This window comes from Odontesthes bonariensis, chromosome 16 (genome assembly GCF_027942865.1).
Source record: "Odontesthes bonariensis isolate fOdoBon6 chromosome 16, fOdoBon6.hap1, whole genome shotgun sequence".
Taxonomy (NCBI): domain Eukaryota; kingdom Metazoa; phylum Chordata; class Actinopteri; order Atheriniformes; family Atherinopsidae; genus Odontesthes; species Odontesthes bonariensis.
The window spans coordinates 35,956,963-35,984,811 of NC_134521.1; the positions used below are offsets into that span (position 1 = coordinate 35,956,963).

The 27,849-nt window shown below is 43.1% G+C and overlaps 1 protein-coding gene across 3 annotated transcripts; it reads right to left on the reverse strand.

Moving 5' to 3' along the window:
* Nucleotides 1-218: 218 nt before the first annotated feature.
* On the reverse strand, nt 219-26,639 carry crebrf (creb3 regulatory factor). Of its 3 annotated transcripts, none has more exons than XM_075486984.1 (10): nt 26,496-26,639; nt 20,748-20,898; nt 17,693-17,818; nt 15,708-15,883; nt 12,928-14,117; nt 12,615-12,812; nt 11,711-11,900; nt 11,549-11,622; nt 11,260-11,379; nt 219-9,787 (listed from the first exon to the last, which is right to left on the reverse strand). In XM_075486984.1, the coding sequence occupies exons 2-10, from the start codon at nt 20,754-20,756 to the stop codon at nt 9,669-9,671; spliced, it is 2,202 nt and encodes a 733-aa protein (XP_075343099.1). In that variant the 5' UTR covers nt 20,757-20,898; nt 26,496-26,639; the 3' UTR covers nt 219-9,668. The 3 variants fall into 3 exon arrangements, with proteins under 3 accessions (XP_075343099.1, XP_075343100.1, XP_075343098.1); XM_075486985.1 differs by having other exon boundaries at nt 219-4,949; nt 20,748-20,995; XM_075486983.1 differs by having other exon boundaries at nt 20,748-20,995.
* Between the last annotated feature and the right edge of the window lie 1,210 nt (nt 26,640-27,849).

Here is a 27,849-nt window from a genome sequence, read left to right on the forward strand (position 1 = left end):
ATCACCAAACACTGGCTCCTTCACCTATCAGCATGGTCATAAAGGATATTTATCCCATCCTGTTTGATTAGACGAGACGAATGTTCAAATGTCCACCAAGTGTGATGAAGTAACTTGTGAGACTGCTGACTCACACTGAGAAACCCAGAAACATCTGAATGAAGCAGGACATGCAGGAGTTCAAGTCATTAAGTCAAGCAAACGCACGAGAACCAGAGTAGGGTGCTAATGGTTTTATTATTTTGATATTAAAATCAATAAACATAATCAGACTAACGTGGTTACAAGCAGAGCTGCAGTACCAACTCCCGGCTGATACAACAGAGAAAGAATGATTTAAGAAAAAAAAACGAGATAAAAAAAGAAACTCAAAGAGAGGCACGATAACACAACAGAGATTCAGGGCAGGTGTCTGCAGGGTGTCGAGCAGCCATAGACAAAAACTGTCAGAAGCTCTGAAACAGAACGGACTGTTACAGTACGAACCAAGACAATAAGAGACGTCTCCATGCCTGAGCATAAAGCCACCAACTGTGCCTCAAAGGGGGAAGAAGAAAAGAAATAACACAATGTAAAAGAAAAAGTTATTCAAAACAAAAGTAGAAACCCAGCACAACATTTATTACACAACATAAATATAACAACTGTCAAGATATTGTATTTGAACAGGCATATATGTGAACTACAAATATAGACGTCGTTGCTAAAGAGAGGATCAAGTTAGTTTCAGCAGGATACACTTTCTGCAGGTTTCGCTTGTTTATGAAATTAGAATCACCAAGAGATCTATTATAGAGCACTTAGCAATGAAGTACAGCCTTCCTACAGAGACTGGGGAGAGGAACACACAGGACTAACTACAGAAAGATCCCATGCTGTTGATCTACTCAAATAAGTTACCATACGAGACCAGAAGCATCATAACAATGGCATGTAGCTGTGGAGCTCAGGATGACCACACCTCCTGCATCCTCTACATGTATGGGCTTGTATGGGTTTCCTATAAAATCGTCTTACTGTCCGTTATTGTTCAACTATAAAAGAGAGAAAAGAAACAGAACAGATGCTTTACGATTACATTTTTGTTTGAGTTAAATGTGTCTTGCTCCGTGCGTTTTGGCAAGTCTGGAAGGAGATGTAAATCACTGCAGTGTTGGATAATGAGCTGGACGTGTGTAGGAACAGAAAGAGCAGTTTTCTTTCTTTTATTGTGGGTTGTTGTTGTTTGTTTCAGTAAAAATCAGTCTGCAGAAGAGGGGGGGAGCCTCCCCCCTTCATTCACTGCAGAGGGAAGGTGAGGGGTCTCTGCCCACCAGCCTTTAATGACCCCTGGCTAATCTCAGGGGCTCCCTGACAAGACAACTGCAAACCAAAGCCCTTCTAAAAAAGAAAAGAGGAAAAAAAAAAATCAATCAATAAAAAAAGAGAAAAGCACAGAGAAGGGTGCAACATCTGTCACAGTGAAGTTTTTCCACAAAAGCTCAAGACAGCGAGCAAACCGGTTTCTAACTGGAGCTGCAGAGTTGTGAAAACACACAACCTTCAGTCCCGAGTCGTGACCCAGAGCTGTAACAGGTTTGGTCTAGTTTGGTCAGTGGATGAGCCCGTTTGATGCCCCCCCTTCCCCACTTCTGACCAAATCAAACCCCCAAAAACAAAACTCTTAACGGACCTCACAGACGGAGATCACTCAAACTCACAATGAAATCCTGGTTTCTGTTGATAAGGCAGACAAGGCGATAAGGGCTGGAAATGAATGGGATCATTTGCATGTTTATACAGAAGATATGAGCTTTAAGAAAAAAAAAAGAAAAAATAGGCGAGGGGGTCGAGTTGCATCTATGAAGACATTACGACAAACTTAATTCTGGAAGCTTTCTGCACTGGTTGCTTCACAGCAACTACAAGACTCTTAGGAAGTCAAGGGACAATGTCAGGAAATGGTCTGAACAACAGAGTGCAACAGATGAGTGGGTTGTCATACGCGTTGGTCAATTAGTTTCAAAGAGCAGGCGTTTGGGCACCGTCTCCTTTGTACGGAGGCAAATATATTATATTATTATCATATTAAGCAATTTGATGAGGACATTTTAAAAAAGGGGTTTAATTATTCCCTTAAATATGTGCGACGCCTTCCATCTGAAGTGAGTTATTTGGGGGAATGTAGATGATAGCATCAACAGCACTGTCATCAAAAAACCATGAACTGGTGAGAGTGGAAATGAGCAAATCACAGTGGCTCCACACGCTTGAACATTCTTCTGATGTTTGGGACGACTCCTCTTACCTCCTTTTTTCAAGCCTCTTCTGAAAATGTTTTATTAAATCGCTTCGATCAAAAAGTAATCAACACATTGATGGATTCATTACTTTTCTAACCGAACAGTTATTTTAACAAGGACCCATCCATGAAGTGATATTACAAAGTCATGTTTCCATGTACAGATGCAGCCTAAGAACGTGCCACCGGATGGCTTCATGCAATAACCTGAAGGGTCAGTCGGATTTCATTGTGACTTTGAGTTCCGTCCAGGAATCTCACCAGAAGTCTCGGACTCGTGGACTCGTGGACGCCTGCTTCAGTGGAAAAGCTACTAAGTTTAGAGTGAATAGCCGTCTCCTCACATGTTAAATTATAGGACTTCACAAATAAATATCAAATAATGGTATGAACACAGAGACCAAAGAAAATGGCATGACATAATTTTTGAAAAAAAAAAAAAAAAAAAAAAGCATATAGAGTCAAAGCATAAATATCAAACAATAATATTAATAAAAAGAGGTTTAAACATATAAGCAAGACAGCAGCCACATAAAGATACAACATTCAAGATCTTTTCTGGATCCTGGTGATCAGTCTCTTCCAAACAAAGCCGAGCGACAGGAAAAAGCGCCACCAGACACTCTGGTCCGTCTGTGTGATCCTGCTGAGGAAGACTAGTCTACATTCATCAGCAAAGCAGCAGCAGCAGAGTTATACCTCGCTATGTCTCGCTATGTACAGCAGTGCAGCAGTCAGAAACACAGGACTGACCGGAGTCGTCAACACAAAGAATAATATGGCTAAAATTCAACACAGCCATGTTACTGTAGCACCCAGCCACGGACAGATTAGCACCACAGGTTTCCTCCATGCTCAGTTTGTCGCTTCCTTCGCCACCTGCGACTTAGTGCCAACACTGACTTTAAGGAGGGTCTGGCACTTCATTATAGCAAAGTTACGAAATGTAAAGTCCTTTTTTTCTTTTCTTTTTTCTCCATTGTCACGAAAAAGGTCTCAAGAGGCAGCAACACAGTGCTCCACGTCAAAACCTCTGAAGAAGAATGCATCGTTATCGACCGGTCTCCCTCTGTCAAGGACACAGTGGAAGTTTCCTCGTCTCCACACAGACGCACCAACACAGATAGCAGCAGCAGGAGCCAATACGGGAAACACAATAAGGTGGCGTAGTGGGCAGAGAAAGAGTTGGAAGGGACCGAACCAGGTTTCCCAAAACATCATCTGTTTATGATGCTTTTCAGCAATAATAAAAAAGAAAGCATCTAATTATTCAGACACGACAGACTGTTAAAGGGTGATCGTTTTTAGAAAACCTGCGGATTTAGGGGTTCAAATGAGGCTTTCGTTTCAGAATTGTACTTCCAGTTTCAGTTTTGGGAAACCCAGTCCCTCGTTTCTGTAGGGAAACCCCCTCCAGACTGACAGAAGGTGCAGATTCGTGTTCTCGTATATTTGATTAAGGCACCTGGTTTAGCAGGCATCATATTTCAAAGTATCGGTTTTTGTTTTGTTTTTTTCCTCGTAAGCTCAAAAACCAAGTGCAAGGTGAGTAACGCTGTTGGTCTTTTTGACTGTTGTAGGAAATAAAAGATGTGGAACCCCCCCAAAAAAAACAGGGGAAGGGTGTGTGTGTGTGTGGTGTAAATATACTGTAAATGTGTCGAAGACACCCTCAAACCAAAATCTGAAGTCTCTTTGTGCTCGTTCAATAGCAGCAAGTATGAAGTCATACGACTGAGAGTACAGAGAGCCCCAAAAGCCATGCAAGAACTTTGTGACGATTGCTTCCCCAATCTGCGAGGGATTCCAGATGTCACTCCCATTTCTCCCAGCTACGCAGGGATCAGCATGCAGAGGCATGACTCCTGCTGCACTTTCATCTGGGGGGGGGGTAATGTGGAGAGTAGTAAGCACATAGCCTCCAAGGATCACGTTTTTTTGTTTTCTTTTGTTTTTCTTACAAGAACAAGGGAAACATTTGAAATGATACAAAGGAAACTCAAAGACAGGCTTTGAGAGTCGACAGCACAGCCACCAGGTCTTTACTTTTTATTCCAGAATAGCTTTCGGACCGGACCCCCGTCACAGCTCTTTATGAAGTGGGGGGCATTTCTGGCCTTGCTTGTGTCAGTCTGCTGTTTGGAGCAGGGTAAGTTGTGTGCACTCGTTTCCTCCTGCTGCTCCTATAGAGTGCAGCAATAAAAAAAAAAAAAGGTCCAAGTCACACCAAGTATTACGGAAGAAATGTCCTGATATTTCTTCTGGAAATGGGTCTCATTGAACTCAATCGCACCATAAAAACATAAGAGTGCGCGCACGTGTTCCAAATAAAAACCCTTGGCTGCGGTGTCAGACCCAGAAGTCTGCCTTTTACAAAAGAAGCAACGCTATGCCTGAACAACAGCGATCATACAGGTCAACAATACAGAAATCATCATCATCCTGTTTTTATGTGTAGAGCAAGAATCCACGAGAATCCTCCTCCGATTGGTCCAAAAAATAAAAGAAATCATGCCATCAACAGAACTCTGAATCAATGGAAATGATCAGGGAGGGGCGCACTACTTCATGGATGATGAACAGTAATCAGCACCATGTGACAAACCCCAATTGGATCACTGGACATCGGAGTCAAGTTCTTCATGAAGGGAAGATGTTGCAGATTTTTCTAAAATGAAATCTTGTGTCAGTCTGTTGGCATTTTTTTTTTTTCAAACTTTTTTTTTTTTTTACTTTGTGTATAGAGCATTGCACCATAGTGATTGACATTTATAATTCATAACACACGCACGCACGCACGCACGCACGCACACACACACACACATGCGCGCGCACACACTCACAGACAATATTTTGTACAGAGTAAAGAATGGCGACAATAATTGGAATACATAAATATATTTTCTTTTTGATTTTTATATGTGATCACATATGTCAGATAGAAGAACGATATTACCCTGATTTGCTGAAGAAGAGCTTTATGGATCCACGTAGCTTTCATTGGACAAGAGTAGCACAAAGTTACACACTCTATTAGCTTAATAGTTGACTGTATAGGATTTAGGTCATCAGACATTAAAAAAAAAAAGAAAAAAAGAGAAGAGTAAGGAATAGTTTTACTGGCGTGGATTTCCACTCATTTCCTTGACTGTTAAAATGCCACAGAGTCTCCTGGTTTCAATGTAAAGTTGCACAGCTTGCGCCTAAATGTAAAAACCTGTGAGGACTCTTTCTTGAACCAGCCTCACAATCGACAGCAAAACACACGCCTCTCTCTCTGATCGGCCCGCTGGCCGTCAACCAGCAGCCCTTAACCACTGATGACCCCCCCCTGTCAGACTTGGTATCAAATCACAGCTGGAAAAAATAAAAATGCTTCAAATGTTATCGTAAGACACACGTCAAGTAGTTCAGACTTTTTGAAGCCATTTTTCAGACACTTTTCTTTCCACGTCTGCTACTCCAGTCGAGGTTGTTTTGAGCCAATCAGGCTGAATGGTTTCATTGCTGTTGTTGTTGTTGTTGTTGTAGTTGTTTACCATACTGACAGAACAGTGTCGTAAACCCTGGGCAAGCCCATTAGCTACAAACACATCTGCCATATTGTTATTCTTCGTTTGTGTGTGTGTGTGAAAAGTCATTTCAGAAGGCAATAAGTGTCCGGATTGAGTCTCCATTTGTAATTGGCTTGCCATACAGTACAGTGATATAGTAACTTCCCCCAAGGCGGCCGGGAACAACATCTTTCAAGCACGATCTGCCCGGCCGCTCCAGGCTAAACCCCCTCCTCATTAAGTCACAAGTAGAAATCAGTTTACAAATGATAACAATATAGCTCTCTGAAGAAATGTGTCTACACTGTACATCACCCTGAAGAGGAAGCCAAAGCAGAATCTGTTTTTCCATAGGAAACCTCTACTGAAGGCAAATGAATCATGACGCCAAGGGGGTCAGCATCAGGATCAACGTAGTTGCCCTGGAATCCAAACCCTCTTTTTTTTTTTGTTTGTTTAGTTTTTTCTTGTTTTGTTTAAGACCACAAACATACCATCACAGCGCCCCTGACCAGGAAATGGACCTCTCCTGTCAGGACGCGCGCGGGGCTTCCCAAAGCCAAGCAATGATACGCTCTCGCAAAATACTTCATATCATTTCACGGCCACGGAAATCTGGAGATCGAACCCTCGCCAGGCCACACACACACCTGTTTCCTGCTAGTTCATAGACCTAGCCACGTCAGGTAATAGACTTATCCGAGCAAGTAGTCGTCAAGTACACTTGCAGCATTCACACGAGGCCATTTAGCAGCAAATGGAAGAAAAAAAAATGCTTTTCTTTTTGTTTGTTTGTTTTTTTTCTTTTTTGGACAAAGTGCTTTTGTTTTTTTAAACGTAGAAGATAAGGTAATCTATACATATATCTAACACTTAGAAGAAACATATTAACTCAGTTTATTTACAAAAATGAATGAATACTAAGAAAATAGCTATGGACGGTCGGGCAGAGCAAGTCGTTGAGCTACAGCTACGCAAAGAAGTCCAATAAGATTTATGGATACTCGTCATTCTAGTTCCAGAAAAAGCACCGTTACTCCCTTTTTAGACCAAACAGATAAGATTGTGTTATATCATATAGATATATATATACACATATAGACCGACAAACCAAAACATTATCATTTCTGTTAAGGAAACTTTCACCATTTCAAATTATCCTCAATTTAAGCTCAGACTATTATTGGTGATTAAATCTGCCCGCTGGTTGAATTTTGACAATTCCTGGCCAGACGAGTGCTGCAAAGCAGAAGGCAAGGTGAGGCCAGGCAGTCAATACAGCAACGCAAGCCCAGAGGCAGCCATCCCCACCCCGGGGAAGGCTAAACTCAGCTGGCTTCATGCAGGTGGAGTCTAAGTGAGAGCTGAATCCAGACTGAAATGCTTTTGGCCATCTTACAGCGTCTGAGCCTGCACTGCAGCTGGTTCCTCATCTGCCCACACATCTCCACAGTGTTGTCCTCTGTCCTCGCTAAAGTCAGCATATTCACATGCTCCTCACTGACCAAGGCTTCAGTGCACTGCGTCTTAAAATAAACCCGCCCCGGTTACTTTTATCCCACCCGGTCAGTGAAGAAGAACACGGGGGTCACGGGACTGTATTTAGATTAAAACGAGACGGTTTGCATTTAGAAGCGTTTTCCGCTCTTCTCTCAGTGAGTGAATACCTCCAAACAGAAAGGAAAAGCAGCCGGTAGCTAAAATACAAAAATATAATGAAAACTGGTTGTTTTTTTCCGGGTTTTTTCCTCTAACTTTCTCGATGCAAGGCTAGGCTTTAGAAATGTGTCATGCTTAAAAAACGAATCATTGTCATGAAAAGTGGCATTTCACCATTGATAGATACATCCTCAATGCTTCTATGTACAGTACTTTAAAACACAGATCAGTTAATATTTTGCTTGTGAACTAGACCTTGTCTACATACGGAACTCAAACAAGTAACACAGGAACATTTTGGTTATTGTTTGCGACGTTTTGACAAACAAGCAAAAATGTAACATAGCTTATCTACTAGCGCTTGGTTTTTGTCCTATCTAGCGCCATTAACACACTTAGCATGTGGAGGGAGGAATCAGTTCAGGAATGAAGTGCTTCCTAAGCAACAAATCTACAGGAGAAGCCCACAGACGGGGTTAATTTCTAGATTTCAAAACACAAAACGAATGTTCCTTTTCTGTACAGAATTGGACCCAAGCTAATTTCACAGTTCTATGAAGTTCCCTGACCCTCCCACATTTCTTACATTCAATACGGCGTCAGGTAAGCTGTGCAAAACCTTACTTTAACTGGCTGGTCGCCATTTCGTTGCATGTGTCTTTGGTACAAAAAACAATCAAAATATAGTGTGCAAATATTTTTTCTAACTCTAAACGAAAAATATCTGTTAACCCAACCCCGATCCCCAAACACAGAGTACCAAAAACCAAAAGTAATCTATTGCAGAGCCCTCCTATATACACAGACTCTGTGGCATCACGCAACAAGAGCTTCCATTTGTTTATGTACATTCAGAATATCTTTAAACAACGGAAACACACGTCAAACCCCACAAGTGCGTCCCTCCTATTCACTAATAATCTCCTAAGCTGGGAGTTCCAACCAATCACCTCTTCTGGTTCTGTCCCTCTCACACACACTCACTCAACCTTACGGAGACACACACACACACACACACACATACACAAGGCACAATGAATAGAACTCTGATCAAACACTAGTATGAGCACACCAAACTGCCTGGTCAACTCTACTGTACAAAAAAGGGAGCCGGTGCCTGGGAGACACTCTCACATGCTGTTTCCTGGAGGAGATGGGTCACTGTTTATGTCATCTTCACCACCATCATAATCATCATCTTCCTCACGGTCTCTGTTCCCATTACTGGCAGAAATGCCCGTTTTCACCCAGTCCAGTTGGAACCAGCACAAGGTCAAAAAGCCCCATGCCGCATGCGCTTCCTCCTCAAGTGGTCGACCACCTCGAATTAGCCACGAAGCTTTCTCCTGCCTGCCACCATCTTCCAATCAGCAGGGCGTCTTTCAATTCGCTTTTAAGTGATCCTTTTCTTCTGCTACTGCTTTTCTGTGTCCAGCATTGAACTATTTTTAACATCAGCAGAGCTGATTGGCAAACAGGGGATGGCATGAACATATTTGGACCTTCACTACAAAATGTTTCCTGCCACCCTGCTTTTTCCTCTGCAACTTTCTCAGCTACCAGAGCCGTTCTCAAAGTGCTTTAGTGAATGGGTCAATTTAACAACCTGGAATTCCTTTTTTGTCATTTGGGGTGATCCTCCGTATATATATATATATAAAAAAACCACAACTGGATCTTTCTCAATGTTTGACAATGTCTGGCATGTAACAAATCTTCCTCTTTCATCATTACCACCTCAAACAAATGGTGTGAAAGTATTCCAGTGGTTACACTCGTGTGACTGTCTGTCTCAGTCCTCCAACAGAGCCAACCCCACACAATGCTATGTTAAATGCACCAAATATTCAACTGTTTTAGGACGTGCTATTAGCTGAACACCTAACCATCACTTGCTTGTAGACGTGCTTCTCCCAACAGGCGATCACGATGGTTTGGGAGACAGTGATGTACTGAATCTGCAGGCGGCGTGCAGAGACAGGAAGCTAGGGTGTATGCCACACAGGTGCATGGCGAAAACAAGCACACATACATACGCACAGGGAGTGGTATGTGTGTTTCTGTGACTAACAATGTATATCTACTCTGGGTTGGAGGGGCATGCAGTGTATAGTTACAATGGGACAGCACGGTGGTAATGTTTAGTCCACTCCGCTCAGTGGACGGTGTTTTGTTTAGATTTTGGAGGTGGGGACTCGCAGGCCGACCAGTCCGCCGGTGGGATCGCCGCCTCCTGTGTTCTCCAAGATCTTGTTAACAAAGTCTGAGGTCTGCCCAGCAACAGGTGATGGCACTGCACACACAGACATAGAGATAAATTTAAAAAATGACCATTTTTAGGTATCATCTCAATAAATGTGGGGATGAAATATCTGATTTTACTTTACTAATCAGATGACTTGCTCAGGTTGTGAGTTGCAGACCATCTGAAGTATTAAACTACGAAGACACGAACAATGTCAGAACATGTTGGCAAAAAACTTCATGCTGAATGCAGTGTAATTTCAGGGGAATTTTTAACCATCTTTCCAATGTGCAGTGACTTCAGTGTGTCTGTTTTTGTTGGCCATCCAGCATTAAATGACTCCGCTGTCCTCCTGTACAGCCCTTTTCACACATGAAAGTAGAACCGGAACACTAATGCCTTCAGAAGCAGCATTCAGTCTTCCTCACCCTTTATTCAGACATGACTGAAAGAGTTATTTGATATTCGTGGAAGACTGGACAGTGAATGCAAAGAGGTATGATTTCATCATCTTTATAGTTTCGCCATAACAATCCTTCGCCAATTATGTCCGGGCGGCACACTGATTTTTCTATAGCAGTATTTTTTTCAAAAGAGGTTTGAAATCAGACGATACGTTTATCCCAACATGTTCCGGGGCCATCTGTTGACCCCGTAAAGCAGAGCTAGTCTGTGTATCTGCTGCTTGTGGTGCAGCTCCGTCCTTCGCTTTCTCTGTCGGCCACAGGCGGAGCTGCATTTCCCGTTTGTTGCAATGAGTTGTACAAAGCCAGCCTAAACTCTTTTCCTCCCGCAGCTCTCCATGTAAAACAAAAGGTGCGGCTCCCTATCAGCTGTGCATGGGAACTAAAAGTCTCAGTCGATTTAAATGCAAGAACCACTGACATCCAAACACAGACTTTGTCAGAGGGCGATCTTATCAGATGATGCTGTAGCCGCTTGCCAACCCGTAGTCTCAGGAAGCATTATTTTACTACGCAGATTTTTGTAGTGTAAATATCATTTTTTTGCACAGCCCTGTTTGAACGGATGTTTGGCTATTTAAATATAATAAAAGGCTATTTATTTCATAGATATTTTTCAAACTAAACCTACCTTTTTCATCTACAGTAATATACATGATGCAGCTGTAATCTTGTTGCTTAATTATTTGTAATTTGCAAAGCTGTGATTTGTTGAGCTGGAGAGGAAATCCCGGGAGGGTTATTATTTGATTACAGTCTTTAAATAAAAGTGTTTTTGATATCAAATGTGTGGCATTGACACAAACTGAATACTTCATCCAATTTGTATCAAATACTGGTGAGTGCTGCAGCCGAGAAATATCAGGATATGAATTTTTGTTTGTGTCACCCATCCCTGGCGCCTTCTGAACAGACTGTGTTATACTTGTGAGGGTTTCATCAAAATGCTACCAAAAAGCAGCAGGGGGAGTAATTCACTCCTGACACTGACACATTCAGCTTCCATCAGATCAAAGGAAAGCAGCGCCTGTGCCAAAGGAGCTTTGTGATGCTCACCAAGTGTCTCCTGGATGAGGCGCTCCAGAGTGTCAGTCATGTTGGTTGGACGCGGAGAAGAGTCCTCCACTCGCATCATTATCTCCTCCTTGATGGCGTTGATCACAAACAGCAGCCGATCTGCAAGATGGATCATGTTTCAGTACAGATGAACGGATTCAAAAGGCTTCTCAGGTCCAGCATTTTAACAAAAAGAGCAGCTGAAAATGAGGCGGTTTCTAAAAAACAAAAGGCTTGGGGATGACTATTTATAGATTTAGATAAACAAAAGTAAAAAGCTGCTACCTACCATACTCTGTGCTGAGTCCCCAAAGCTTCACCTTGTTTGCTTCATACTGGGCCTTCTTTTTTAATCGACATGCCCTAAAACACACACAGAATAGGGGAGGTTACTCATGAGTAGCAAATCCCTGCACGGGTCTGGTAGTGAACACATGCATGCCAGTTTTACCTCGACGCCAGCTTGTTCTTCTCCTTGCGGGACCGCGGCCGTGCGGTCAGTGGTAGCTCGCTGACTGGGGTTAAGTCACTGATCACCTTGTTAAGTTTGCGGAGCTCTGTGCCGATCTGCAGTAGCTTGCGTGGATTGGGAGTCAAGTCCTCCACGTCGGTGCGCCGAGACTTCTTCAGCATGTATTTTCCTTTGTAGAAAGTGACAAAGCGACAAAAGTAAGACATCCGCTGAACACTATATCCAATTCCTCTGCAGGCATCAAGCTGGCTACACACGGTCTGCAGTTTTTCTACACTCATCTAATGCTCAGTGACAAGACTGCAGCACTGACACTGTCAGAAGCATTCAGTCAGTATGAGGTGCATGTGTTTGAAACTTCATTGTGCATCCGGACACAGAACCAGCCAACTAAATGTGTCGTTTCTGAATTGTCTACATAAAGTTACTACTTGTGAGATAAGAATAGATTAGAATACCACATCAAAAATCGCCTAAATACGTAACCAAGTGGTTTTCTGCTTAGAAAAGGGCTAAATTTGTTTCCTCTACGATTTAAAACAGGTCTGTGCCTTTGGAAGAGTGAAAGCAGAAATGCACCTTTTTGTTGCCTCGAACATTTAATGTGATCACTGAAACTGAATCAGAGCAACAAGCTGTGCACAGCTGCTGCTCTTAAAATCCAAACCCTCACAATCTTATACTGCACATCACACTAAGGGCTTTAGATGAGCTTTACACCAAAGTAGATGTCAAACATAAATCAGCCCAAAAGGTAATTTTGTTTCAAAGGCCTTGAAGATCTTAAAAAGCTTTTTACCGTCATTACCAAGTCTTAAAAGCGAGGCTAATACACTTCAGCTGATTACATACAGTTTATATAAGGGTGTGTTTGTATGTGTACCATGGAGAGGCCCGTTCTTCTGGTACAGGTTGCTAGGCAACGTGTGCCTGTCCCACTCAGATGGCTTCAGCATGCGTTCCTGCTTGGAGGGGGTGAGCTGCTCGCTGTATTCCCAGAAGTAGCGGCGCTTGCCTCTCTTTCTGCTGGAGACGCCAGCTGTCAGGCCTTTAATGTCCTCCATCAGTTCCATGTCACAGCCTGGTTGGGCCGGCAAAGAAAAAGGGAAAGAATTAGAACAACAGAGAGAGAAATAAAAGAAACCGTGGAGAGCTTTTATTTCAGAAAGGAAAGCTCTCAAACAGTTGGCAGCTACCTGGCTCAGAGAAGGCGTCACTCATGTCATCATCTTTGTCTGCTTCATAGTCTTCATCCTCCTCCTCCTCCTCCTCCTCCTCCTCCTCCTCCTCATCCTCTTCCTCATTCTCAGACAGCTCGTGCTCACTCCCGAAACCTTCATCGTGGTCTTCATCGTCCAAGTCCAGCCCATCACCTTCCCCCTCCTCCGCTTCATCCTCATCGTCCTCATCCTCATCCTCCTCTAGCTGAGAGTGGGCTCTGTTCGCAAGTCCGCTTCGAGTCAGGAAGAGCGAGTAGTTGTGCTCTTCCTCCTTGCTCTGCTCCGAGTCCTCCACAACCAGAATGCCACAGTTGCCACCACCGTTCGCCCCTGCCACCACATCAGTGCTCACCAGCCCAGACGTGCTGCCCTCCAGAGCCTGATTCCCCTCCGCCAGCTGAGGCACAGAAGCGGACCAGGCCACAGGCATCTCCCTCCTCGCCATCTCCTCAGCTTTCCTCTCGAACATGGCCAGGCTGACCGAGCTGCTGGCTGCAGTGGCAGGAGGTCCCACCAAGGTGGCACTTGCTGAAGTGGAGGCCTTTTCATCTTGAGGCTGGGAGAGAGATAAACAGGACTCCGACCTGTCGAAATGTGGCAGGGGAGGCCTGTCAGCTGGAGCTCTGTGCACAGAACTCACACGTACTTTCGCCTTCCGTACAAAGTCAGAGCCTTGACAAATTGGGACAGCCATCTTTGTTCCTCGCCCCAGTGACTTGATTTGAGCAAGACTCTGGTCCTGGGTGAGGCTGAGGTGGCTCTGCGTCTTGGCCATAGTCTCAGTGCTGGAGGGGACGGGCCTAGTTGCTTTTTGGGAGCCTTCAGGGAAGTCTGGGAGAAGGCTGCGGGAAGCACGGGAAGAGGATGTGGAGCTGGGGGAAGGCCGTGCAGAGCCGGGGACTGACCCTTGGCCAGGGACCAGGAGTCTTTTACTGTGAGAGGGAAGCTGGGGCGTCTGGGGTAAAGACTGGGGGGCGGGCAGCCCCAGGTCAACAGGGGGGTAAAGTGCCTCACAGACAGGCAGTGAGTCCTCGCTGTTGAGCTGAGCCAGTGTTGGGGTTCGACCAATCTCTTCCTCATCCTGGTAGGGACTGGAAAAGTCATCCAATCCAAGGAAGTCCACCTCTTTGGTTCCCCAGATGTCACAGCTGGCCAGCCGTGTATATCTGCCAATGACATCGAGATGCAGTTGTGAATAACCACCCCTTAGATTTAACAGTTTCCTGTTTGGTTTCAATGTGAACAACTCAAGCACCCTTTTACAATTTGTAAACACTCGATTTCTGCATCTTAGTCTTTAGATGTAGCCTCCCACTTAATTTCTGTCATATAAGCATAAATGTTTGTGGGAAAGTAAATAATTAGTTTTAATTCAACTGAAAGGGTTGGAGTAATGCACATCACAGGTGCTACCAAAACTTCCAGCGAGGATACACCAGTGTATGCTCAATTATAGCTCCTCTGACACGTCTCCCCTCTCCTCCTGGTGCATTTTAGGATTTGAGACATCTTTCACAATATTTAGCTATGCACACAAGCAGGAGGACGGAGGAGTGAGGAGACGAGGGGGCTGAAATTATACAAATGTGATGAGCCTAAGCTTCTTATGTCTTCCAGGGATTATTTGCAATGCACTACTTATTGGAAGTGATATTTTGTCATCTTATTACTTCCTTGCATGAAATACGAATGACACATGGATGTGAACATGTTTGAAAATCTTTACGACTAAATAGCAGAAAGTTTGTCTGTTTTTTTTGTTTTACAGGATTTGCTTTGCTATATAAAAATAGAACATGACGATATTTGGGCTTCGAGGTGCTGTTGAGCCATTTGATACGTCGCGTTGGACTCCAGCTGAAAAACCGGCATGTGCATGTCTCACAGACGGGCTGCTAATGACTTCCACACCTTAAACTTCAGAATCACAGACAAGATTAAGAGTTTTTTGGGGTCAAAGCATTTACAATTCAAATATTCAATCACACCGCATAGAGCAAGTATGTAGCTGCTCAGATTTGTTTTTCCCCTTTCTAATTTTGCTTTGGGTTTAGATTTTAGCTTTTAACTTCTGTAACAAAACCTTTTCAAGAAGAAAAGCCCTGCATCTCGTAATTGCAGTTCAGACACTGCCTGTCTGCTTTAATCCCTTATCAGGAGGAAGCTTGTCTGTAAAAAGCAAAGGTTCTAAAAGAGCAAAATATGGGAAACCAAACAGCAGATGCAGGCAGCAGATTTCCGTAACCCTGCTGCAACCAGCACGATTCCACCTCAGTTTAAATTGCCTTTGGCTTTCACATTTGCGTCTGTCCTCAGCCGACACTTCCTGCGGAGGGAGACATTACTGCTACGGACTACTATTCAGATGTATTCTGGCAGCAAAGCAGCAGCATAGCTGCAGGACAGACAGAGCATCACTGCAGGTGGGACACAGAGGAGTGATGTGGAAAAGGCTTTGGATGCACACATCAAATGAAACTGGGTTACATGAGGGGAGCATGTTGGCAGAACACTGCACCCTTCATGTGGCGACTCCGAGGTTTGTTTAAGCTATTCCTTCATCTTTTTCTTTCTTTCTCAGAATCAATTGTTTTGGCACCTTTAAGTAAATGTCACCTCTTGTTACAACACTATATCAGTTACACTGTATGGTGTTTTATTTACACATTAGTTATTAGCTACCATGTCTGACCCACTGGCTGTTGTTTGACTTTAAGTGGACAGAATGTATGACAGATGGATAAATAATCTAGTACCTGGTGAGGTCTTCCCAGTAGGAGTCCCACTGTTCGAACGCTGAGCTGCTGCACACCGTCTCACACTCTCCGAGACTCATTAGCTGATCAGCACCTCCCTCCAGCTCTTTACCACCATCTCCGACTCCAACTATACTGTCCCCGCAGGGACTCTGCCGGTGGGTTATGTCTCTGTCCTGAAAAGACAAGCGAGAAAATGAAGGCGAGCCGAGCATGTCGTGGCTCGGAAGAAGCTTCGTTTTAAAAGTCAGTTTCGTTTTCATCAGCGAGGATCTTCTTTACTCGGCATTTATCAAAAAACCCGAATAAATGAGAGAAAAATAAGTTATTAGGGTGGAATATGTAGGTAAGGAAAGTTGGTTTTAGAAATGGTGAAAATGGACTTTTCTCAAAGCGACACTGACACTGAAGTACTGAGCAGGTCACATCAGCAGGAAGGTTTCTGATCAACACAAATCCAGCTGCCATAAACATAATGATGATCACATCATCATGCCATCAGTCTAGGATTAAATGAAGAGAAAAACTACGCCACGTTCTTCAAGGTGCTTTGAAAACATCGTGTTCAAGCCTTGAAGAGCTGCGGTAGTTTCAAAGTCCTCAGGCCAGTCACACCAAATAAAAAACTCCCATAAGATAAGTGGTCACCAAACACACCACCATCCGTTTAATGTGTTACTATGGTGCCGGAAATTGAGAGCGTGGCAGTGAATGATTATGTTTTAGTCTGCAGCAGACAGTGAAGTTGAGGTAGACACCTGCAGCTGACAGCATGAGTGGTGACAGGAGAGCTTTGTTTAATGCAACAAAGATGTCAAATGATAAGGGATGCCTTTTTGTTCCTATGAACCAGCAAATGTTGCCTTTATTAAAGAGCAGATAATCCACTGAGCTGAGCAGGCATCACCCAAAATGGAGCACAATTTTATCCCCGATTTTATGATGAGGCAGAAATATGTTTCATCGTTTTATATGAAATGAGAAATACAAAAGATTAAAAAATGTATGGGTATTTGTTGGACCAGATCGCGGTGACTTTATATAACCTGCTGGAAGTTCAGCTTACCTCAAGCCAGGGCTTGTTTACGGTTCTACCAAATCTCACATCTATTGTGAAAAATGTCTGACAAACTATGTGACATAACATGTGCAGGACGGGAGGAACTTCGGCCAACAGTATGTTTAATTTACATGCAGTTATTTCTGTGAGGCAGGCTGTTGCCCACCCCGCAGATATTTCACACTGTCAAAGCACAGAGAGCACAGCTGTTACCACTAACATGAGTGAGTGCTTTGTTCTGTTTAGGTGTCCCAGAAAGCCAAATTGCCTTCTGTTTGGTGTTCACACCCTGGCTGCATTCTGGTTTGTATAACAGTATAAATGCTCCATAGCAAATTGGACACATTTAGCTGCAAAATCTGTTTTTAATAAGATAAAAAAAAAAGCATTACCACCTGTACTGTGAATGTGTATGCTGGATGCTGTCGGTTGATGTGGAGTGCGATGTATCGTGTAGCCTGGTTTAATATGTAAATAACCTTTAAACCTGGTGATGCCAGCCTTGAGCGGCTTTGCCCACTGTGGCTGAGCTGGTACAGTACAGACTGAAACCCAATGTTAGTGTGTGATGATGAGTTGGAGGCATGCTCAAGATCACTGAGAGTAACATCATAAGTTGATCTGAAGAAAAACCAAAGCAACACTTGAGAAAGTGATTGTAGGTAAAGAAGGAGGTTGCTGGATTTTTGCAGCTGACGTTTAACTCATAAAGGCTAAACGCACAAGTTTCCTTGTGTCCACGTTTGGACAGCAACTCCAGACATAACGGGCGAACCTTCCCGTAGCTGTAACTCAGAGTGAGCAGCTGTAACTGATGTGCAAAGAAGGCCAGCTCAGAGGACGGGTAACGCTGCAAACAGGCACCGGGCCTGCTTGCAGCACAGCTTTGGCTGAGACGTGCGTGTGCGCATGTGTCCACACTCACCAGTTCGTACATGAAATCTGGGTCAGAGCTGGTGGCCAGCAGCTCAGTGCTGGTCAGGGCCTGGTCCGCAAAAGAGTAGTTCTGAAAGGCGTCCGCAAAGGGAGGCTCCATCCCACTGACGCTGGGCTGCAACACCACCAATGAAAGAAAACACCAACACTAAGATGGGGGAACTGAAACATACACAGGCACCACCAACATCTGATAAACACAGTCATAAGCTTGCTTTTCTTTGCTTCTACTCGCTCTGTTCTGTCTCTCTCAAGCTGCTCACTTCTTAACGGAGTACTTACAACCCCTGGCCAAGAATTATGGACTCGGCACATTTGTAGGATGTTCAATCGTCTTTTTTTCATTTGTAAAAGAAAAAAAACAAAAAATATACAAACAGCTCGACATTCTGACTTTGTAAAACGTACAGCAAAAATGTTCACAATGAGTAGACAAAAGGAATCACCTTGTAATTTGCATCTCTTAAACAAATACCAGTGCAAGTCTTAGTATGTAAAGGAGTGAAAGAGGCAGGGCTGAAGGACCTGTTGCAGCTGGCCGATCGACAGGAAACAAGAGAGCTATCGGTGAAAACAGTGGAAAGGAGTATAAAACTGCTCCAAGAGGGTAATTCAGCTCAAGAGTCTGGCAAAAGATGTTGGTTATTCACAGTCAGCTTGGTCTAAAATTTCAAATAAAATAGAAAGGTTTAAAGGGTGACACACAGGCCGACCAGGACAGGCATTAAGGCATCAGGACGGAAAACTCAGAGCCAGGCCCGGAAATAGAAAATGCACTAACACCTAAACAGAAGAAGTCGGGGTTACAGTGGGCTAAGGAGAAGCAGTCATGGAGTGTGGATGATTAGATGAAAGTGACATTCAGCGATGAATCACCAATCTGCATCGGACAGGGGAGGCGACGGGTGCAGGTCCAATGAGACGCATGCAGACGACCGCCTGAGGAAAACAGGCTTCATCACCGATGATACGGCGCTGACGTCAGGTAAAGGACCAGGGGAGATGGCAGGTGTGGCGACGCTGAGGTCATTTTTCTGGACAATAATGCGTCTTGCCACAGAGAAAAGAATGCTCAAACAGGAAAGACATGTCAGCTCACTGAAATGGCCAGGAAACGGTCTGGATCTCAATCCAATAGAAAATTTATGGAGGGGAAAAAGAATCCTGCTAAGCTGAACTTTAAACTGCTGTGAAAGAAAGTTGGAAACCTGAGCAATGAGGAAATTTGTTTTTCAGTGATGAAGTCCTCAAAGAATTCAAGCCGTCATTAAAGACAGAGAAGATGCAACAAGGCACCATGGGTTCTATAGTTTTGCCTATTTTAGTCGTAGAAATCATAACAAATGATTTGAGGTACCTTTTTACAGAGCCAGAATGCTCGGCTATTAGATCAAACAGATCGTATCTGTCTTATCTGTGCTTTGCTCATGCTATTTTTTTCCTAAAATAAAAAGCTGAATGAACATCCTCTAACTGTGGTGATTCCATCATTTTAGCCGGGGGGGATTTCTGTAATCTGTAATTCTGTAGTTTGTCTTTTGCAGAGCACTCACCGACGGATTCTGAAGGGACACAACTGTCTACCAGAGAGAGAAATCATGTCTTCATAAAGCGTGTCAGAGATGCACTGTGAGATAATCAGGATAGCAGGTGTTCACGGTGCATGTCTCACAACAACGCTAAGAAAAATGTGTTTTTGGAAAACATTACTGCTTCACAGAAAGAGGTTGAGGTAACTGATCTGATCACTCCATCGCATACAATCCAACTAAACAGTTCAGCTATTAATTCATGATGAGGAAAGAGTATTAAAGGACTTTCTTTTGTACTTTTACGCCGAAATCTATATCGATACAGCCTCTGCAATAAAGCTTTTATTAATTATGACAGCAAGGTTTAGGTTAGTGTTTGCAAAACGTGCCGTACAAAGTTAGGCAAATGACACTTTGGCTAAAGGAGTCAGTCTGCAGGGTTAATGCACAGTGGAGTCAAGCTAACATAAACCACAGGCCTGGTCTCAGTATGCGCCCACAGTGGGGTAATGACGTGACTAAACAAAGTAGGTCAGACACCACAGTGCTGTGTACTGCGTGAGAAACACACTGCTCTGTGGGAGATCACCGTACATGTAGCTTTAGCTTAATTCACAGGTGATTTATTTTCTGATGATGCTGCCGTTATAAAGTCAGGGTTTTATTAGAGCAGAGCCACAGTCCGTGAGTTGGCACATAGTATGAGTGGGCTGGTTTTCAATCACTATTTTTGACACGTTTAGCTGCATTGTCTGGGTGTGTTAGTCTGGTTCTGAGAAGCTCGATTTCAGCCAGACGAACATGTTTACATGCATTTTAAAAGTCCAGTTTTTGGCCCGACTCGCACAATAATTTGGTTTATTCTAGTGTAATGTAAATGTGCTTAATGGGTTAGCTGTACTGACATCTGACAGATCAATGCGAGATAATGAATGCTGCCGAGGAATCATCACTGCAGTATCCAATGTAAATACTAATGGGAGGAAAAAAAAGAGCTTTTTCATGTAAGTGAAACTTTTTAAAGAGCGACAATCATCCTCCTCTGGTGCCGACTGTGTCACGTTTCTGTTCTAAAAACTAAAATCATGTTCACACTCGGGCATCTCTTCACTTTTTCTGAGAAGGATTCAGAGAGTAGTCAGCGTGCACATCCATCATCTTATCACTCCAAGTTAGCCCATCTGCATCAGCAGCTGACTGGATGCAGCATCTGCAGACTTAGCACTGAGCCAGGGTCAGTCTCTAACCTCCTGTGGCTCCTCTGAACTGGGTTGCACATCTTTGATCCTGTCTACCTGCGCATGGCTACTAAAAGGCTCTTTTGTTTCAATCGTTTCTGGTAAAAGTCGGTCGATTCATTTTTGTTTTCTGCGGCTGACGGATTCAATAGTTGCATCTGAAGGGATTGATGACATGTTGTTTGGCTCCTCGGGTATTTTTTAGCATATAAGAAGTAGCAGAGCTGTCAGCCGGCTGATGGTACGGTTCCCTTCTCTCTGTCGTACTCCTTACCTGAGGCATTGCCACGCACAGCTTCGAGCTCCAGCGGCGGGAACCTCTGGGTCTCCTGTCCAGGCCCAGTGGTGTGAAGTTTTTTGATCAGCTCAATAAATTACTGCTGAAGGGGACGATCACAGAGTGCTGGGGAGTGCAGCCTGCGAGGCTGGAGGGAGGGGGAGAGGGAGAGGATTATTAACTGGGTTCAACCTGGTCTGGTCTGGTCGCTCGTGGTCTCCTTCGGTTATCTGTATGCTTCAGGTCTGTGGTAAAAAAAAAAAAAGGAGAAAATGTACAGAGTTGAAGAATTAAAACAGAGAGAGACTAAGACAGAAAAAAAACATGCAGGTACATTTCAAGTTCAGAAGACAATCTGTGTGATGTTTGCAGGTTTCCAACAAAACAAAAACAAACACTACATTTTTGTTTGATCATCAATAAAAAGACAAAAGGATATGTCATCTAATAGAAGCATGAAAGATGCAAACAAGATTAAAAATCCCCGTTACCAGAAGCACGAGCCACAACATTTCTGAGAAGTTAGTAGTAAGTAAGGTCAAGCCACATCATTTATAATGCATGTGCAGTTTACTATTGTTAGCATCTAAAAGCAAAGCAGTGACTCAAAAGTAAATTCTGAGACATTCTCATGCCTTGTCGATTAGTCTTTTGTAGCTTATCTCAATGATTAGAATCAGGAATGTAAATGTGCTTCAAGATCCCACATTAAAATTAAGTGTTAATTAGGAACTTTCCATACTTAACGAATACAGAATGAAAAACGAAGCTAAATCTGCAGAATACAGAGTGACTCTCAGAAACATGGTGGCTGATAATAATCAGGTTTTCAAGCTAAAGCCACAATTGGACCGAGCAACCTTTGCTTTATGAAGCAAAATACACGCGCTGCATGTTTCAATGATCAATACCAATAAATGGTTTTTTCCCTTAAGGTGGATTTATCCCTCAACTATCAACACGTGAAAAATACAACAGCGGAATGAAATTAATTTAAAAAAACATTTGTTTAGCAATTAATAGTTCGCTTGTCGATGTTTGTGGATCAGATTGGATTCCTTACAGTCCCTCCTACTTCCAAACCCAACTGTCTGCAAGCGCTTGTTCAAATATCTTTTGTTGCGTCCACCAGAACTCCGTCTTAACCTGAACTTAATAAGTTTCACCACCACCTCCGTCTCGTTTTGGGCTTGTTTTTTTCCTTTGCTCACTTCCTACTCAACTGAAACACGTGGACCAAATAAATAAATCCACCTGCTTTTGCATTGCAAACAAACGAAAATCTGCATAGAGATATGACCCCAACAGTGATCACATGACTCAAAATCGCTAACCAATCCCACTCCTCCAGAATGCCACAGAACAGCATCACTTCCTCTTGTTAAGTGCTGACACACACACACGCGCACACACACACGCACAAAAACACACGCACACACACACACACACACACACACACACACACACACACACACACACACACTTCTCACCCCTGACAGCTCTGTATACAGACTTTGCATGGAGACAGGAAGTGGCAGAAAATACACCAATAACACAAATACACACACTTCTGTTACAAATGCGCTTGCAACAGCAACACCTTAAACACCAAAACACATCCAAGCACCCAAGTCATACTCGTTTAATTACCACCAACAACGCTGGAAGCAGCTCAGCCACTGAGATGGAAATTTTGATTATCATCAGATCTAAAAGTGCACTTCCTTCCTGGGCAGCTGGGTCTGGTTTTATTTGTAACATAAAACGCAGAGTGAGGAAACATATGGCCTGAGAACAACAAAAACAGCAGCATCAATGCTAAATCTTAGCTATAGCAGATGCAAACAGGGTCTGTGAGTCCCAGTGCTGATGCACAAAAAAAGATGCAAAGAACACGTTCCAGAGGCAGAAGCGAATATAATCTGACTCACTACTCAATGGATGACACGAGCTATGAGCCAAATGGCAAAGAAAGAATTTCAGAATCTCAGACTTTGTTCAAACCTCAACAATAAAAAACTCCAGTAATTTTGGGATTGGGTTTAATTCAAGGCGACACCAGCCCGGGCTTATATCTCTACTGCAAGGTTCAGCATTTGAGATTTTCTTCAGCTCTTCTTTCCAAGACTTTGTTTCTTGTGATCTTTCTGGTGTGCACAAACCCCCTCACAGATGCTTGCCAAAGAAAGACGGATAAAATGCTCAAGAGGTTGCTCAATACAACAGAATTCGTGCTTAAATTTCTGTTTCAGTGCTTTCATGGAGCCTCAGCTTTTGCCCACCGAGACGAGTTAATAAATACTGTCCTCGCCCTGACCTTTCTTGAGGTACTAAGGCTGTATCGCCAGGCTGCAGCAGCTCACATTGTGCCTTACATCAAACGTCTTCTGTACTGTTGTTCTATTGAGCACCCCACGGCAGCTAACTTTAGTATTGTCTGAAATATAGTTTCAATAGAGATGTGTGGTTTCCTGTGCAACTATAATACACGTCACTGTCTGCTGCAAATGGACTTTTACAACAGTACTTTGGCAGGACTCTCAGTACTCAGACAGAAACAGGTTTTCTAACGCCTGCAGTTGTATAACAGCAAAAACACACGAAAACGAGTTAGTTGCATTATCAATATTTTCTACACGTATTTGTGGAGTAAGGCTGCCCGATCTTTGCTAACAACAGAAGACGCAGTATTGGAAAGTTTCATCCATCTTTTCAACAACTATCGCATGTAGAGAGAGCAGAAAAGAATTGTTTCGTTGGGGCTGTGTTGCACTCATCACTATCATGCAAACAGCTGACATTCTCCACCTCACAACACTGGACGTGATCCAAGTAGGCCAATCAGCAGTGTCTTATTCACAATGAGTTGCCTACTGATACCAGTGAGGCCCCGATTACTGCAGAAATAACAAGTAGGAGTTGCCAGCCTGTTTGAAAGGGACATGGGAGAGCAAACAGCACTAAACGTCATTAATCCACGAGTCCTGAATGTGTTTGTACAGTGCAGCAACAGGCCGAAAATAGAAGCTCACCAACAGTGGATTGTGCTTGAAGGCTGGGAATTTTCATCATTTATTTATGCCACAGTGGTATGAGCAGACAGGTGACAGGAGGGCTGCAATTAAATGTTAGTTAGTATTGATTTCGTATCTGAGGAATCGTACAGTGATAAATGCTTGGTGCATCAACATCTTTTGAAGAAAATATCTGAGTTTTACCTTCAAATCAGTTTGATAGTTTATGTGTGACCCTGCCACGTTGTTCACTGAGCAGTTCTCTCACAAGCGTACTGTAATTAATGCTACCTGCAGAGCTCATCCAGAAACATTCAAGCATTTCTTTCAATTAAATACAAGTTCAACTAAATTTGACAGGTTTATTATTGCAACGTCTTACTTGCAAGTGTTCCGGCTCATTGACTATCTCGATTTTACAAAATCCTACAGCTCAGAGTCACGAGTATCCTTGCATTCAGCACTTGAGAGACAGCGATCGAGTATATTGGATCGGTACTGCTGGCTGCTGAATTCCTGCCTTCAGATGTGAGGTTCTAGTCCACAGCAGTTCTGTGACACAACTCCATACCCACAGGGAGATTACTGTAAGCCAGAGGCTCCAAAACTGCAGAGCAGCAAGCACTGGGAGTTGCAGAGTCATTGTGATGATGCTTATGACAAAAAGAGAAATTATGAACCATATCTGATCTGGACTAAGCATTTGTCAATGTTAAAACATGCACACTGGGTGTAACTAATGCCACTATTGATCGCTGTGCAACAATTCAATCATTTCTGGAACTGGACCACATGTTCGTGCAGACACTGGTCTAACCGTTTGTTCAATTAAACTGAATGATCTGAATACTATACAGAAACAAGAGCAGTCTGAAGGTCACAAGGCTATCAAGAAGTAGGTCAGTGAGGTGAACTCAAAGTACAAGAAACGCTCAAATCTAAAATACGAAGATGCTTATTTTGATCTCAAGCTCCTCGTCATCATTGCAGGAATCTTGTGCGTAAAAACATAGTTTAGGTTTTTTTAATCTTGTTATTTAAAATGATATTCAACTCGGCCTCTTTGGTTTTATGTGCCAGTGGTAGTTTTTGTCATGCAGTAATTACTCTGGTGGAAAAAAATAAGGTTTGGCATCATTTTCTCTTAGTTAGAGGAAGGACTGATTTGTAGCAAACACCCAATTACATGGTTGAAAATTAAATAAACAAATACTTTTTTTGTAAGATACCACACCCAAAGTTGAATTTGGGTGTGGTATCTTACAACTAAGAAGTTCAATGAATAACTAACGACAACAAGCTTCACGTTCACAAAAACGTTCTCTGTCAGTGAACAGCTTGAACACAATGTTAAACATATCTGCATATAGTAGATGGATTCCTTTACTTTGGCAGCATAAAAGCACCTGCTTCTGCATCACAATGATACTTGTTACATAACAGGCAGATAAACATCACAAGCGACCCATCGTGTACACCAGTAAAGCCAGAATGTCACCAGTACCTCGCCAGTCTCTACACCCATCATAGATCCTCAGCAAAGCAAAACAAACCTCGATCTACCCTGCTGAGACAACGCCCACGTAATCCCGCTGTCCTATTGGTCGATCCAAGATAACGTCCCGCCCTCCCGCGTGCCTGACAGGACACGACGACTGTCAATCATAGGAGCTGCTTCATCATAAACAGCCTGTTTCAATCTAGGTTGAGGCAGAAGATAAACAACTTGGAGGCCTACATTCCCGTGGCCTAGATAGCAGTATTTAAGATGTCTTTAAAGTCAAATCTACCATCCAGCATACGAATCGAAAACACTACAGACATAAGCGTGAATATGTGACATCTATTCGTATTTATTCTAAAGAAGAAACACCGATTCAAATGTCTGTCTGGCCAAACTGTGTTAATAAACTGCAAAGCGGGTTGTTTAGGTGAAAATCCGAACTAATCTAGCATGCCTGATAAAGCGATACCGACGCCATCTCTTCAGTGCGTTATTCACCTCAGATGACATGTAAACACCTGACCGTGTCGAGCTTTTCTCCAGCAGCAATGACTGTGTTCAGTGTTGGGGGGCGTGTACCTTCAGAGACCTCAGCCTGCAAAAAGTCGGTGCTGAGCATGACACTGGCCCTCTGAACCGTTTTATAAAACAACTACACTTCAAAACTATTCAGTCATGTTCAACTGGACGTGTCAGAGACATATCATATATTGGTAAACGGTAGTTTAAAAGTGAAGTGCAACCCCCTCTTACATAAGAGCAGTTTTTAAACATACTAATTCAGAATCAAGCACACACTTTTGAGCACACTGGGCCTCGACATACACGAGGACACAAAAAACAAACTAAATCAGCGAGATGTTATCTTTTTACAAAGGTTTTGATGCTCAGTGGCCAAAATGTATTTCAGCTCGCCATGAAACATTAGCTAGCTACATTTCTGCACTTCCTCCAAGACCTCCACAAACAGCTGTGAACAATACGCGACACATCAGGCATCACCACTTGTCATTAACCAGGGGTTTTATTGCGGAAATCCCGAGTATTGCTTTCTTTTCACCCGCAGCTCAACCAGTATGGCCTCCGTCCGCCCCCTTCCTCATCCCAGCTGAAGCCCGATACACAACAACAACCAGTTAGCTTCAAAGCTAATCCTCCGCCGCGCTGAAAACACATTCGCTGCTCGGCAAAGTTCCCCAAAACTGGGTCAATAACAGCACCACTCACTTTTAAGGCATCTCGTATATGTCTCGCTTGGTGTTGGACCTCGTGTATGTTTCCGTGCTGGAGATAATATGGTTCCCTTTTCAATGGAGTCCACACGCTCTTAAAGCTCTCTCGGGTTTGTTTTGTTTTTCTCCTTCCTGACGGGTTTCTGGAAAGCGCGTGACTACCAGACCACGTGGTGCGCCGTTGGGCCAATAGGAGCAGAGCTCCTTACACTTTTGCAACTTATCACCGTTTTCAATTGAAAGTGATCTTATGAAATTTACAAAACAGCGTGCTGGGATGCTCTGAGTAACTCTGAGCTCTGCTTCAGGAAATTCCACAAACGTCAGGAATTAAGTCTTAATACAGTTTTAAATAGTAAAAAAAAATCAATTATGCTCTCTGTCACTTTTTTTTCTGCATAAATAGCTCAATCACCTATGTTTTTCTGTCTTTTCGGGCGTGAGATTGTGTGGAAAATCTAGTTTAATAAATATATTTTCACATTGATTTTGTCCATTCGCTGACTTTTCTTGCAACGGTTTGGGGCTCTTGATGGAAAAGTATTGTTGAAATTAGTGTGGCTGAACCTGAAATTGGCACTGCACACAATTAAAGCACCACAGCTAAACAATAGGACAGCACAACTAATGCCAGCGAAGGTGTCTGCATCTTTTACATGTGAGAGACTCTGAACAGTTTTGATTATCATAAGGTATTTATCGCAATGAAAGGAAACCGGTCTAAAACATTATTACAAAACAGCCATTAATAAGAATGTATGGTATAAATGGATTGGATAAAAACATATATAGTGTTGCACATTTACAAATGCTTGGTTCTTCCAGCTGAACAACTGTAGGGGGGAGAGGGAAACAAATTATATAAGTATGGCTTGGTTAAAAAAGGAAGAGGAGGAGGAGGAGGAGGAGGAGGGAAAAGCAGCTGTCCCAGACAGCCGCCACCCCCATTTCACTGGAAAGAGAAACTGAAATTAAACAACTTAAAGGCTGATTCCAAGATTATAAATCAACCTAAATAAATCAGCTGTTTTTTAAAATGACTGAAGCCTACAAACTTTTAAAGCCAGATAGAAAGATCCTTTATTGCCATTTACCAACTAAACTGAAATTCCTCCTCTACACTGCAAGTTTTTTTTTTTTTTTTAGAGCCATAAAAGATTTGATTTGAAAAAAGGACATTTTTCTCTCGTTTCAGAGAAAGGAAATGGCGACGCAGCCAGATACTCAAACATGTTTCTTTTAGTTTCACTATTACTCAGGAGAAGCAAATGAAAGTTAACCCACCAGTGGGTCTGAAAGCTGCTTTGTTTCAAGCCGCAGAGCCACAGCTGAGCAGTGAACAAAAGAAT

Excerpts from the sequence above, each read along its gene's own strand:
- crebrf (XM_075486984.1), bottom strand. Across the intron at positions 11,623-11,710 it reads AAGAACAAGCTGGCGTCGAG|GGCATGTCGATTAAAAAAGA; the intron begins GTAAAACTGGCA and ends TGTGTGTTTTAG. Across the intron at positions 11,380-11,548 it reads GGGACTCAGCACAGAGTATG|ATCGGCTGCTGTTTGTGATC; the intron begins GTAGGTAGCAGC and ends TCCATCTTGCAG.